Genomic DNA, 15,055 nt, shown 5'->3' on the forward strand with positions numbered 1-15,055 from the left:
AAAATTATTCTCAGAAGAAGAAAAGGAAAGAAAGCTTAAATAGTAGATCAGTATTTTGGCTTTGTCAAGCCAACAAAATAATGAAAAATATATTATTAAATAAAAATAATATATAAATATTAAAATAAACTATTTATTGTAATAAAACTGCACAAATAATAACCCAAATTAAAGTATTTATGTGGTGAATTATGCAGCGACCAAATTAAAAATGAGTAAGACGAAATTCACATGTATGCTGGACAATCTGGTAAAAAATAATCCATTTATAAATAATTATAATTATAATAATAACAACAACAATTAATAATAATAATAATCGTGTATGTATATATATATAATCTGAAATGCATAAACCAGTAGATTACTAGAATTTCTTGCTATTTCAACTATGTTAAAGAATTAAGCCAGCGTGCCTCAGAGTTTGCTGATTGTCCTCTTCCTCACTGTCGCTCCAGTCGCAGTCATCAGAGTCTGAATCCCACTCTGACCTCATGATGCTTTGCATTATTCACTTACTGTCTGATCTGAGCGCAGCTATATTTGCACATATACCACTACAGTACAGCACACTTCTACTGAGACAAAAACAATCACTGTGTGACATCTGTCCCATCATTGGCAGTTCTGAGCCGAAGAAGAGCTCTCACACGACTCTGAAAGCAAGAAGGGCTGGACACTAAACGCTAAACACACATACGTCTGCTCCTGGACCCAACTGCACACACACACTGCCGGATCCATTTCCAGTGAAGCACGCTTGCGGAGGGTGAGAATTCTTTACAACATATCGGCTCTAAAGCTGTCACAGCACAAATACACAATAACGCAACTGCAAAGGTCACAGCTGCTGCACGATATTACTGAACACAGAGGGAAATCTGTCATCATTTACTCACCCTAAATGACGTTCTGAACCCTTATGAATTTTGTTCATCCGTGGAACACACACATTAAAAAGAAAAAAATATCAGAATGCTGAAATTGCATTTTTTCTTAAAACTACTACACAACGGGACAAAGTACCATTCAGAAGAACAATGAGACTTACGGAATGATTTTATATTGTTTTTTGTCATTTTGTCAAGGAGTCAGACTGTCCAGATCCCTATTTATGTTTGCTGTATCATATGGAAAAGAGCTAAATTTGTCTTTTTGTGTTTTATGAAAAAATCATACTGGTTTGGAATGACTTGAGAGTATAAATGAATGACAGAATTTCCATTCCTATAATTGTAGGATGCATCCGCCTGCTTAAGGAAACACAGTATGAAAAACAGACAAATCATAGCTGCCAGATGTGTTTGTGAACCAATCAGGTGTCAAATGCTTCAGAATGCACATACACACACGCATGAATTTAATCCCGGCTCTAAGAGATTCCTTTATCAAATTCTGGACGCTGTTAAGTAGCCCCGTAAAGTTACCCACCCACATGCTGTATACAAGGACGCTGTGAGCATTTCATTGATCTCTAAGGGATCATAGTGACCGCGTGCAATGTTCTGATCTCCAAAACCGTGGCCTAAATTTCACCTCCGTTCACACACTTGCAGCAGGACACCTGATACACAGCGGAGCAATATCAACACACTCTCAGGATCACTGTTTCCTAGTAACACAACCAAACGCAGGATTATAATCAGGAGTAAACATTCCCCTTAAAATAGACAACAGAATAGAATAGAGCACAATAGAATAGAACAGGATTTTGTATGATTAGCATAAATAGAATGGAAAATATTATAGATAATAAGCATGTTAAACCAGAGTAGAACAGAACTGAATAAACTGGAGCATAATAGAATAAAACTGATCTCAGAATGATTAGCAGGAACAGAATAGAACAAAAAACAGCATGAATAGCGGTGCAAAATTACGTTGACGTCATATTTTTTGCGTGGACGCTTCTTTATTTTTTTTATTATTTTGCACCATTCCCGGAGGTAGCCTACAGCTCGCCACACACACACCGCCCGCCGTGTTATTCTGTCATGTTTTCTCCCTTTCTTTCCAAACCGCGACAAACATCAGTCTTCTTTCTCTGCAGAATGCGATAAATCCACGCAACCAATCACACAAACTTTCAATTCTTGTACTCAGTCAACGAAAACCGGGCAGGACCAAGCCATTTTACAGAAAAAAAAGTTAAGAAGGTATTTCTTAGCGATGGCTGATTGAATGTAGCCTATGTTTAGTCCAGTGCGTGCCTGTATATAAGATTAGTATTGACCGAGTTCAGAGGCTGTCATATGTGGATCAACTTACTTTCTTTTGTATTTTCAACATGAAAAATAACTTTTATATTGATTAAATGGATTATTGCATTTAAAAAAAAAATGTGTCATGAATTTATTGCATTTTTGGGAAAACATCATCTGTTTTTATAATAAATCTTTGAAAATCTAAATCTGAAATTATTTGAATTATTTATGTTATTATAACCTAAAGATTCTATGTGAAAGTTTGAAACAGAAAATAGTGGTTTTCATCTTGCCACTTTCTTGGTAAAGAAAACGAATTAATTAATCAAAATGGATTTATCACGTTTATACTATATTATTCAGAAGTAAACATTGTTGCTGACAGTGTGTTTATGTCAGAATGTTTATTTTTAAACCACAACCTTCTAAGTGCTTCTTTTACCGATATATTTAACATATCTTTTGCATTTCTCATCGAAACAACGTCAAACTTGGCACTGCATTTACTCGTGCCCAGACAGCTGTCAAGTTTGAAATCCATCGGAGTAACGGTTCGAGAGATATGCAAATAACAGACAGGATAATTAATTCCAATTAGTCGTTAGATTAGTCGACTAATCGATAAAATAATCGCCAGACTAATCGTTTAATTAATAAACGTTTACCCCAGCCCTAATGAATAGAATATAATGGAAAATAATAGAGATAATAAGCATGTTAAACCAGAATAGAATATAATAAAATAGAATTGAAACTCCAAGAATGCATAAGAATAGCTGATGATATCTCACTGGTCTATAGTTGCATACCTCCTATATTCTTTCCTTGTGTACTTTTGAGCATTATTCCCTGTTCTAACCCGTGTTCCACTATTGTTGGCAGCTAGTAGGATTTCCTGCTGTGGGATGCTCTAATGCATAATTGGTCATAACTTTAAAAAAAACTGATAAGTAAGATCAAAATGATTGATATAATGCTTAGATTCATATACATTGACGGTTGCTCATTTCTTTCTTCTGCTGAACAGAAAGGAATATATTTAGAAGAATATCAGTAACCAGAAACTGTCTGGTTACTGATATTCTTCTAAATATCTTCCTTTCTGTTCAGCAGAAGAAAGAAATTCATACAGGTTTGAAACAACATGAGGGTGAGTATATAATGACAGAATTTTCATTTTAAAGTGAACTACTTTAATGCTTCTTGTCAGCCGCCACAAGATGTCACCACATCCTTTAAAATCTAATGGGGTGAATGAATCTCACAAGAACCTGTCCAGGTCACATTTCACTGAATGATCAAAATAAATAAATAAAACCATTAAGATTTTTGTAATAATTACCCTTATTCTCAATAGTGATTTTTATCCAGTTCTCACCACTGTAATTAATTATTATAATCTATAAATAGAATAGAAACTCATATCTTGTTTTATTAAAGAGAATAAGATTTTCCGCATTACAGTGATGAGAATTTGAAGGGTATGAATGTTAATTTAAGCAATATATATTTCTCATGATTTTGGGTGAACACTGAACATGTTTTGAGTTTAAGCTTTGTATTAAATCCGACAGTAGTAGGCTATACAGTACAATCTCACCCTTGTAGGGCTTTTTCCCCAAATGAGTCTCCTTTCCCCATTGAGCGCAAGCAGACGGGCTCCTGACCCGGACATTCCTCTCGAGTCATCGTCACCTGGACAGGAGTGAAAAGAAGAGGAAGAGATTAACATGGGTTCATCTTCACAGCATCACTGCTTGCACTTTGCACGGAAATAGACTTGCCTTTCCTTTACTGATAATGAAGAATGTGTCTCCTCTCGCCCCCTGGCGAATGATGTAGTCGCCATCCCCATAGTGCGTCTATAAGACAAAGAAAATTGGTTTGAGGATGTGGAAAAAGATGATGGAAAAAAACACAGCTATTTTCTATGAAGAGGGTATAAGAATAAAGGATGTGCAGACATAAGACCCAAAAGATTTCTAAGCAGAAAAAAGGCAACAGAACATCTCTCTGACCCTCAGTGTGCTCTCTAAGACCTTGACCTCCAGACACATCAGTCTGAAATCAGATATGACCAGCAGAAAGGAAACCGAAGCCCAGAATGACTGACACAAGCAAACACTTTGTTCCAGTATTACCTAGAGTCTGACCTCCAACAAAACACCCACATATACACTGGCAGTGATAAGAGACAGGTTTGTGACTTTAAAAAACTAGCAGATTGTGCTGCATTAATGCAGTTCTGGCTCTTTTTCTCATGTTTTAAATTACAGTGGTCCTAAAAGTATTGCATAACGTAACATTCCACTAGCATTAGAGAACCAGAAAGAAATTATTTTTGTCTTCAAATATAGAATTTAACCCCTTAACTGTCACCGTCCCGTATACGGGACGCCTAACTTTACTTCCCTATATTACTATTTAATCCTAATCTAATTATGACAAACTATATATCGTTGGAAAGTTCTAAGACTCCTAAATAGATATTTAGGACTGTTTTTTTGTTATAAATTATGTAGGAACAGAAATAGATGAATTTATGACAAGAGTGCACCTCAAAAAATCTACGTAATAACAGGAGTTCTGACCTTCGTCACAAAAAGTTGACGCACCCACTTTTAATAATTGATATGTTGGTTTTTATGCTAAAATTTCATTAGAAAATATATAATCTAGTATTTGTCAATAAAAAATAATAAAATAATATTATCTTCTAAATAGTATAATATATATATTATCCTCTAAAATATTGTATTATATTTTTTTATCGCTTTTTTTATTATATTACATATTTTATTAGTTATCATAAATTAGGTATCATTTGAAAGCTTATGATCTCAGAATTCATCCTGTGAAAACTGTTTTGAAATTGGACATTGTGTTACCATAGAAACGGTACTCTAAATTATTTTATCAGGCTCCTCCCCTTTTGGGCATCCTTATGTTTCATAATTTATGATCAAAATATTTTCTAATCTTGACAAAACACATATTGTCAGAAAGGTCTGAGTCTCAAGGTTCCATATTTTATGACAGAAGTGATATTTGGCCAGAAATTTATTAATTTGTTATGGTAGAATGCATACAGTAAAATTCAATGGAATTCAATGACACCCGGTGGCTATTTTTGGTAATACGCCTAAACAAAATCTCATGGGAACTTCATTTTTTGTGATATCAACTTCAAATTTGGAACACAACTTGGTTAGATATTTGGCTTTGATTTTATAGTAATTTTTTTGTAAAACATATTTTGTAAAATATATATTTTATATAAAATAAAAATATTAAATAAATTATATTTGATTTAATGTAAATTTAAACTTCCATAACTTTTTCATACTTTAATTTTTTGAAGTGCTTTCACTTCAACAATAATCTGCTATTTTTTACCTTTAAAACAAGACCAAACTTAGGTCTATACTCCAAAGCATTCTTGAATTACAACCATTTAAGCTTGAATAGTGCATTTTAATGTAAATTCTCAAAAAGGGGGGTGACAGCTAATTAAATATCATTTAATAACTTTTTGCTTGAGTGTGCCTTTATTTGATGCAACTAGTTTTGATGTTCATACATTTTGAGTGTAGCTTAAGTGCCACTGCAGCTAGACCGTTTGAGATGAGTGCTTTCCATTGAGAAGTATTCACTCAAGTCAGTGTGAATATTCAGTAAGATGCAGATATGGCTGGACTCTAAATTGAGGCTGCTACACTATATGTGCAATTAAAGTAGGAATTGCATCAAATATAAGTGACACAAATACCAAGGAATGAGGACAGATTCCATCCATGTGGCCAGACTTTCATTCCCCAGAGCATTTAAGTTAAAAACCTTCAACAAATTTCAGTTTCTCATTTAAGGTCAATCATTAGATAAAGAGACTCCCTCCACTCTTGCTGACATTTATTTAACAAATCACATCACAAATTTTTCAAGGAAGGACTGGAATGAGAGCTTAACCTGCTGTGAGTTTAACCTGCGGTGAGTCATTTTAATGACACAGAGCTCACAGTGCCAATAGATACTTTCATTGTTTGATGCTACTTCCACACATTTGCTCTTCTGTTGTTGTTTTGTTAATGAACATAACAGATTAACATTATGAACATTAGTCTAAACAAATGGGTCGAGGTTTGCCCCTGCTGGTAGATGCTGTAAATACACATTTCCTTTGCCACTGAATACAAAATTGAAAAATGTAATTGCACATTTTTCTCTCAGAATTCTGACTTTTTTTTCTCGCAATTGCAAGTTTACATTTCACAATTCAGAATTGCAAGATATAAACTTGCAACTGTGAGTCACAATGCAAGTCAAAATTGCGTAAAATAACAATTGCAAGTTATAAAGTTAGAATTGCAAGATATAAATTCACAATTGTAAGAAAAAGTCGCAATTATCTTTTAAAAAAAAAAAGTATATGCCGTGGTGGAAATAAGCTTCCATAAGTAGCTGTGTTTTGATAGAAATAAAAACATTAGCAAGGAGTGTTGTTATCGTTAACTATAACTGTTAATTATTGTTTTAGGTAACTGAAATAAATCAAATATAAATATCAGTTGAAAAACTTGTTGCCTTGACAAACTAACTGAAATAAATGTTTAATTTGAAGTACTAACATTACTAAAACTGAAATAAACATAAATAAATGCTAAATAAAAATATAAAACAATAATAAAAATTACAAAATCACAGAATTACTAACACGTAAACAAAAGTAAAATGATGACTAGAAATATATAAATAAAATCTAATTAAACATACTAATTAATAGGCCTACTATTATAGTAAAGTAATACTAAAATTGGCAAGTAACAATGAATATTCCATAATAGTATAATACAAAAATAGTATAATATTGTATAGTATAATTAATAATATAATGGTATAATCAATAGGCAAGCAACATAAAAACAGTGAATATTCCCTTTTATTAGATGTTTCACCAGTGACATAATGTGTAAGTCTGAAAATAAGTTTTGCCCACTCTTTTGTTTATCCTGCTGCAGATGTATCATGGTTGTAATTAATTATATGAGCCAAACCAATTTATATGTGTTGTTGTGTTATTGTTGTGCTTTGTGTAACCATGTGTTATCACAAAGGCAGACCACAGCGACTGCAAGATTATCAACAAATCCACACAGAATGGAAAACGACAACCTTTCACCCCTAAACAAAGAGAACTGTGGGTCTCCATCACTCACTCTCCAGTGATAAATGTTGTATGCTGAAGAGGTGATGTGGACCTTTACAGTATGTCTGTGAATGACAGACTGACTGATGACTAAGACATTCACAATGTTTACGTCTCATCTTTTCATACTATTATTGGATAAAAACATAGATTTTTCTCTTTTGATACTTAGTGCAAAGTCATTGAATATGACTTCAGAGAATTGGTTATTCTTTATCTTATACACACTGAAAAAAGTGCATATGGCTTGTCATTATGTTAAAGAACCTTTTATACTTCACTCAATAAATTCACTTTTCTGCATTGTCATTGGTCTTATGTAATTGAGTTTAGATACCTTGAAGTAAAACTAAGTTTTTTGGGTGTAATTTAAACTAATTGCTTTAAATCAAATTACAATTTTAAGTCCACGTTCAAACCACGTGACTACTGACGTCGAGTTTGGGTCGAGAATTTTCTGTTCGGCCGCCATCTTGTTTTGCTGTATGAATACCACGTTGCGGATACGAAATTTCCACAGTATTGGTGAGTAATCCTACAAATACGTTTTCATCACGTTTTATCTCTGTTGATATAGATGTGTATGATATAGAATTCAATGAAATTAATGCATGTGTTTAGTTATATTTGTTTTATTTTAAAGGCTGGTCAGAGTCATCGGACCAGTGTAGTTATAGGCCTAAGTAAACGATGGAGAGCCATTAATAAATATTTTAGTAATAGATAATTTGTGGACTTTTAATTACATGATTTATTTGGGTTTTTCCTGCATTGAGAATTACGAGGCGGCCACCTCCGTCAAATGTCGTGCCCCATCCGGCTGTCCACAAAACTCAGACAGGCAGTCACAACTCACATGTTCAGATTAGGCCTGTCGCGATAATTAAATAATCAGAAATATATATACATACACTCACCTAAAGGATTATTAGGAACACCTGTTCAATTTCTCATTAATGCAATTTCTAATCAACCAATCACATGGCAGTTGCTTCAATGCATTTAGGGGTCCGGTCCTGGTCAAGACAATCTCCTGAACTCTAAACTGAATGTCAGAATGGGAAAGAAAGGTGATTCAAGCAATTTTGAGCGTGGCATGGTTGTTGGTGCCAGACGGGCCGGTCTGAGTATTTCACAATCTGCTCAGTTACTGGGATTTTCATGCACAACCATTTCTAGGGTTTACAAAGAATGGTGTGAAAAGGGAAAAACATCCAGTATGCGGCAGTCCTGTGGGCGAAAATGCCTTGTTGATGCTAGAGGTCAGAGGAGAATGGGCCGACTGATTCAAGCTGATAGAAGAGCAACTTTGACTGAAATAACCACTCGTTACAGCCGAGGTATGCTGCAAAGCATTTGTGAAGCCACAACACGCACAACCTTGAGGCGGATGGGCTACAACAGCAGAAGACCCCACCGGGTACCACTCATCTCCACTACAAATAGGAAAAAGAGGCTACAATTTGCACGAGCTCACCAAAATTGGACAGTTGAAGACTGGAAAAATGTTGCCTGGTCTGATGAGTCTCGATTTCTGTTGAGACATTCAGATGGTAGAGTCAGAATTTGGCGTAAACAGAATGAGAACATGGATCCATCATGCCTTGTTACCACTGTGCAGGCTGGTGGTGGTGGTGTAATGGTGTGGGGGATGTTTTCTTGGCACACTTTAGGCCCCTTAGTGCCAACTGGGCATCGTTTAAATGCCACGGCCTACCTGAGCATTGTTTCTGACCATGTCCATCCCTTTATGACCACCATGTACCCATCCTCTGATGGCTACTTCCAGCAGGATAATGCACCATGTCACAAAGCTCGAATCATTTCAAATTGGTTTCTTAAACATGACAATGAGTTCACTGTACTAAAATGGCCCCCACAGTCACCAGATCTCAACCCAATAGAGCATCTTTGGGATGTGGTGGAACGGGAGCTTCGTGCCCTGGATGTGCATCCCACAAATCTCCATCAACTGCAAGATGCTATCCTATCAATATGGGCCAACATTTCTAAAGAATGCTTTCAGCACCTTGTTGAATCAATGCCATGTAGAATTAAGGCAGTTCTGAAGGCGAAAGGGGGTCAAACACAGTATTAGTATGGTGTTCCTAATAATCCTTTAGGTGAGTGTGTGTAATTCTAATATAATGATTTAAGTGGTCTAAAGGTATTTCATATCTTGTTGTGAGGGACAGAAGAAATTTTACATCGCTAAATTAAAGTTCACGGAAACTCGTCTTCCCTCAGCTCCAGCTGTCAATCATTCTCCATTCAGCATTCAAACAGCGCGTCAGTACCAGGTCAGTACGGTAAAACTCCTCGTCTACCATGTTTAATGATCGTGACAGCCCTAGCTCAGATGTCCATTTTCCAAGCAGGATTTTACTACCTCCACCTCATTTTAAGCCAGGAAAAACCCTAAAATAGTATATAATTGTTACTATCAGTAGAGATTGTATATAATACATTGCGTGTATATCTGCATTGCGTTCATTGAGTGGATTGCATAAAGTTTTATTGCACTTTTTAAGGCAACATGCAAAGACAGAACACTGTGTGGAGACAGTGACTTTGCTAAAACAGACATGAAATCAACGGTTGCTAATAAGAACAAGGTGTCCAAAAGATCATACTGCAGGAAAATGCAAGGTGCTTGCTTGTCCAATCAAATGATCAAAATGAGAAGGTTTGTGATTTAAAGTCTATCTCAAATGGCCTTGTGTGTGTGTGTGTTTCTTAGATCTCTTACCTCCTCAAGGACATCAGCCAGCTTGCTCAATATTTCTTCTGAAAGACCCCGGAACGTCAGGACACTGTCAGTGAGAGACAACTTACGTCATTATGTTGTAAAAAAAGAAACAATCATCTGTAAATGTGTGATGGAAGAGATCCTTATCTAAGGCTGAAGGGTCTTTTGGTCTTTGTTAATGTTATGTAACTTCAGTGTTTATTTCCTCAAAATAACAAATATTTCATATACTGAATATCACTGTACACCGGGAACATTTCTTATCTGCCCTGAGATGGTTCAAACAGGTGGTCACAATCACACATTGACATAAACCCCGAGTTGCTCTCTGCCACGGAAACAACAATAATATCCCTCAATCACTATAATACAACATTTCTAAACATATCTGGTCATGTGTTGCGTAATGGAGGAAAAGGTTTGTGTCTGGCTAATTTGTATACGCTGAGCTCATTAGCCAAAAAGCCAAGGCATTATCTAGATTATGTAATAAAAGCTGTAATTTATCTAAATCTAAATGAATCATGTTTAGCATGAGATGGCAGGAGAGGCCGTCTGATCGTAGATTGTCCCTGATGAGATCTGCACATCTTTCCCTTGTTGCATTAGCAAACGCACACACTTTACAGGGACGGGCTCCATGTTTCACTGCTGTGTGTCATGAGATGATCATACATCAATAACAGCTCCTGCATAAATATTTCACATGCCATAAAAAATTCAACGGGCCATTAAAGTTTCCTATTACAGTTTAGCATAAGACTGCAGCAGAGAAATCTAAAGGTTTTATGGACAGGACATTCTGAGCAAACATTTGTGTCTGAAAATTACAGAATTTTGTATTCTTTGTCATTTCATTTAAAAAGGTTGCTGATGAACTTTCAAGAAATCCTATTTTCCCATCTGAGATTCAAAGTATCATGGCTGTAACCATCATAAGACATTTGGGAAGCAGCATAGGGGGACATATCTGCCTAATATTCAACAAATGTTGACCAACATTACCAACAGTTATTAAATTGTACTAATATTTTTACTTTATATATGTTATTTAAATACTGTAATATGAATAGATTCTGACAGTATTCACTTTGTAAAAAATCAACAACAAAAAAATATATAAATAGAAGAGAAACTTTTTGCTATTTGAACCATGTGGTAGCAAAAATGGGGTCATTCACTTAAATATTATGTCAGAAACAACAAATTATTATTTTTAAAATAACTGTTTGAGGGTGTGTTCACACTTGTAATTCACTTCTCTTGGTTCTTTTGTTCTGGACCAAAATAGAAAGTGATACATCTAGTCCTGGCTCGCTTAGCATTCACACTGTCATTTTTTACACCAAACTTAAATATACAAAACAAACAAACAAACAAAACAGCTTTTATGACGTATTTTGCGACTGAACTTATACCAAACAATGTTGTGTGTTGGGATAAAAGCGCTCGTTGTATGTCCGTACATGTGATGGTATTTTTACCAGCTGAGAACTCACAAAGAGTTTATAAAATGTGTGAAGGAGTCAGAACAGCGGCAGAAATTCCTCTGTTGCACACAAACGAAGATCTGGTGCAAGACGACATGGTTCCGATCTCTGTACTGAACTGCAATGGGCAATATCACGACTATGATGAGAAAAACCAGGGCTGCGTCCGGAATCACATACTCTCTTAAAGGTATAGCGGAGGATTTTTTACTTCCGGGTGGATCACCTATACTATTGGTCCTCCTAATTGTCAATCATTCTGGTGAATCAATCAAACTTTTCAAAAAGTGGAGAGGGCGGGTCTTATCTAAAATTCGGAAAGATCGTCCGCTATACCTTTAACTTATTTTGAACAAGTACTTCCTTTGCGACCTCCTTTGGCCTCATGGGAGAAGAATCCATTGTATTCACACTTCAGAATCTCTACCAGAAAAGTAGGACATCCGGGTACTTTTTGACTACTCTTTTATGAATACTGTGAACTCAACACTGCATCTTGGATTGAAGCTATGGGGAACGCCATCAGCATGACTGGTGTCTAAAGCACATGTAAACACACCAATAGAGCAATAGCAGACTGACATATATCCCCTTTTGATGGCCCCAAGGGTGGATACTAGGTGAACGAACTAGATGGGCAGTATTTTCCCTCTCTTTGTTCACTTCCCTCCCCAACTGTGGTTGGGTCTTTAAGTAGGGATAGCACTCCCCTTAAAATGGCCCTGGTTTGACAATGCTAATAAGTAGAGGAAGTTCGCCTGTGGGTTGTCCCTCCTTGTTATCTGTCTCTCACGATGGTCATCACGACGGCCATTACTCCGGTACCCTCTTTGGGGTTAATACAAAACGAACTAAGAACGGTAGGGCATTACATCCCCTCTATTTTGTTTGCTTTCCCTTCCCAACTACTGTTGGGTCTATAAGCAGGGGAGGTCATTCCATTAGAGGAGTGGGTCTTTAGACACATCTAGCTGACCTTATTTTTCCAAAATGGCAATGCTAACGAATTGGGGAGGTTCACCTAGAAAACAAAAAAAAAAGTACTAAATAAATAAATAACTAGGTGCTGGCTAAAGCAGGTCCTAGACCTAGAGAAATGTTCTACCTATAAGGGTAAGGTAGCGTCCCTTGCTCCCCTCGAAAAGCAGGGTTCCTCCCCCAGACTTCAGAGGTCTTTAAGTAAGGCTAGGCTGTGGCTGCTCCTTGGAGAGGCAGCAACATCAGAAATGGTAGCCGTTGAGTTTTTTTTAACATCTTTTGTAAGTTGCCCTTTGAGCCGTAGATTTGAGTGAGGTATTTTACTCCCTCCCCACTACCTTGACTATTACCAGCTGCTTTGACACGATTATCAGGTTAAATGACTTGTAACGTGTGCAAAAGTGCACAACCTCCTGAGTGTCCAAACTTGCACAATGTACGCCCACCTTTAGTAGAGCTACAGCTCCCCTCCAATTTCCAGAGGGGTTGAGTTTATTGCAAGAATCTGTTGCATCTAAGAATATGTGCCATTCTTATACTACAGCCTTTTGTATGAGAATCAAGGTTGATTCTCAAGGTCTCCCCCAGAGGTAGTGTTAATGGCCAAGGTCGCAGTTAAAAAATTCATTTCAGATCTTAGGAAATGTCAATCATTCCCTGATTCCTGACGTCAATGGTGATAATTCAGGACATGCAAATTAGCTGGCATTCAGTTGAAAAACTCTATATATATATACAGTGAGGAAAATAAGTATTTGAACACCCTGCTATTTTGCAAATTCTCCCACTTGGAAATCATGGAGGGGTCTGAAATTGTCATCGTAGGTGCATGTCCACTGTGAGAGATCCAGAAATCACAATATATGATTTTGTAACTATTTATTTGTATGATACAGCTGCAAATAAGTATTTGAACACCTGTCTATCAGCTAGAATTCTGACCCTCAAAGACCTGTTAGTCTGCCTTTAAAATGTCCACCTCCACTCCATTTATTATCCTAAATTAGATGCACCTGTTTGAGGTCGTTAGCTGCATAAAGACACCTGTCCACCCCATACAATCAGTAAGAATCCAACTACTAACATGGCCAAGACCTCTAGTGTCCAAAGACACTAGAGACAAAATTGTACACCTCCACAAGGCTGGAAAGGGCTACAGGGAAATTGCCAAGCAGCTTGGTGAAAATAGGTCCACTGTTGGAGCAATCATTAGAAAATGGAAGAAGCTAAACATGACTGTCAATCTCCCTCGGACTGGGGCTCCATGCAAGATCTCACCTCGTGGGGTCTCAATGATCCTAAGAAAGGAGAGAAATCAGCCCAGAACTACACGGGAGGAGCTGGTCAATGACCTGAAAAGAGCTGGGACCACCGTTTCCAAGGTTACTGTTGGTAACACACTAAGACGTCATGGTTTGAAATCATGCATGGCACGGAAGGTTCCCCTGCTTAAACCAGCACATGTCAAGGCCCGTCTTAAGTTTGCCAATGACCATTTGGATGATCCAGAGGAGTCATGGGAGAAAGTCATGTGGTCAGATGAGACCAAAATAGAACTTTTTGGTCATAATTCCACTAAATGTGTTTGGAGGAAGAAGAATGATGAGTACCATCCCAAGAACACCATCCCTACTGTGAAGCATGGGGGTGGTAGCATCATGCTTTGGGGGTGTTTTTCTGCACATGGAACAGGGCGACTGCACTGTATTAACCCTCTGGGGACCAGGCTGTTTTTGGCGTCCTTGAGATGTTCTGACATGCCTTGACATTTGTGCTTTTTTCAGTTATTTATAAAGACGTTAATGGCAAAGGTGTAAATTCACTCTATATAGCACAAACAGGGCTACCATAATATGCGAGCAACGTGTATGTAGATGTTTGTATTTTTAAGAGAATAATGTTTATGCGTGGTTATTGGAAAAAATTAAAATGAAAGTTGCTGAATTAAGACCACAAAACACATATTAAATATGTGTCCACAAGACTTTTGACCAATGGATGTTGTCCCTTTGAGTTCTAGCTTCAAAATTATGTTAAAATAGTCTTGCTTTATCGTTCACAAAAAAAACAAAACATACATTGATTTAAATGGTGTAAAACAGGTTTTGCTTGGAAAGCCAATATGCGAGGGGGAGGAGTAGTTTACACCTTAGATTTCAATGTCCCACCCACTCTGCATAATGACTCTGCATAATTAGCCATTCATTCAGGTGTGACACTGACTGAGCCACAATACAAGGACAAAATATGTATTTAGAAGTAGACTTATATTGACCATTTAAGATTTCGCTTACATCTCTCTTGTAAATATGTTTTGCTATTTTATTAAAAATGTTACAATTACAAGAATAATTACAATTTCAACAATATTTCAAGTGTACTCTTTCTTTGTAAAAAAGAAAAAGAAAAAACATTATAGGCCTACATTTTA

The 15,055-nt window shown here is 36.5% G+C and overlaps 1 protein-coding gene across 1 annotated transcript in view; it reads right to left on the minus strand.

Moving 5' to 3' along the window:
• Positions 1-15,055, minus strand: part of prkg1a (protein kinase cGMP-dependent 1a) — a 94,355-nt gene that overhangs the window by 21,326 nt on the left and 57,974 nt on the right. The window contains 3 exon segments of the mRNA XM_081350775.1: positions 3,805-3,899; positions 3,989-4,066; positions 10,157-10,220. Of these exon segments, the coding sequence (XP_081206901.1) occupies positions 3,805-3,899; positions 3,989-4,066; positions 10,157-10,220 (237 nt within the window).

The sequence above is a fragment of the Scardinius erythrophthalmus genome (genome assembly GCF_964197995.2).
Source record: "Scardinius erythrophthalmus genome assembly, chromosome: 21".
NCBI lineage: Eukaryota > Metazoa > Chordata > Actinopteri > Cypriniformes > Leuciscidae > Scardinius > Scardinius erythrophthalmus.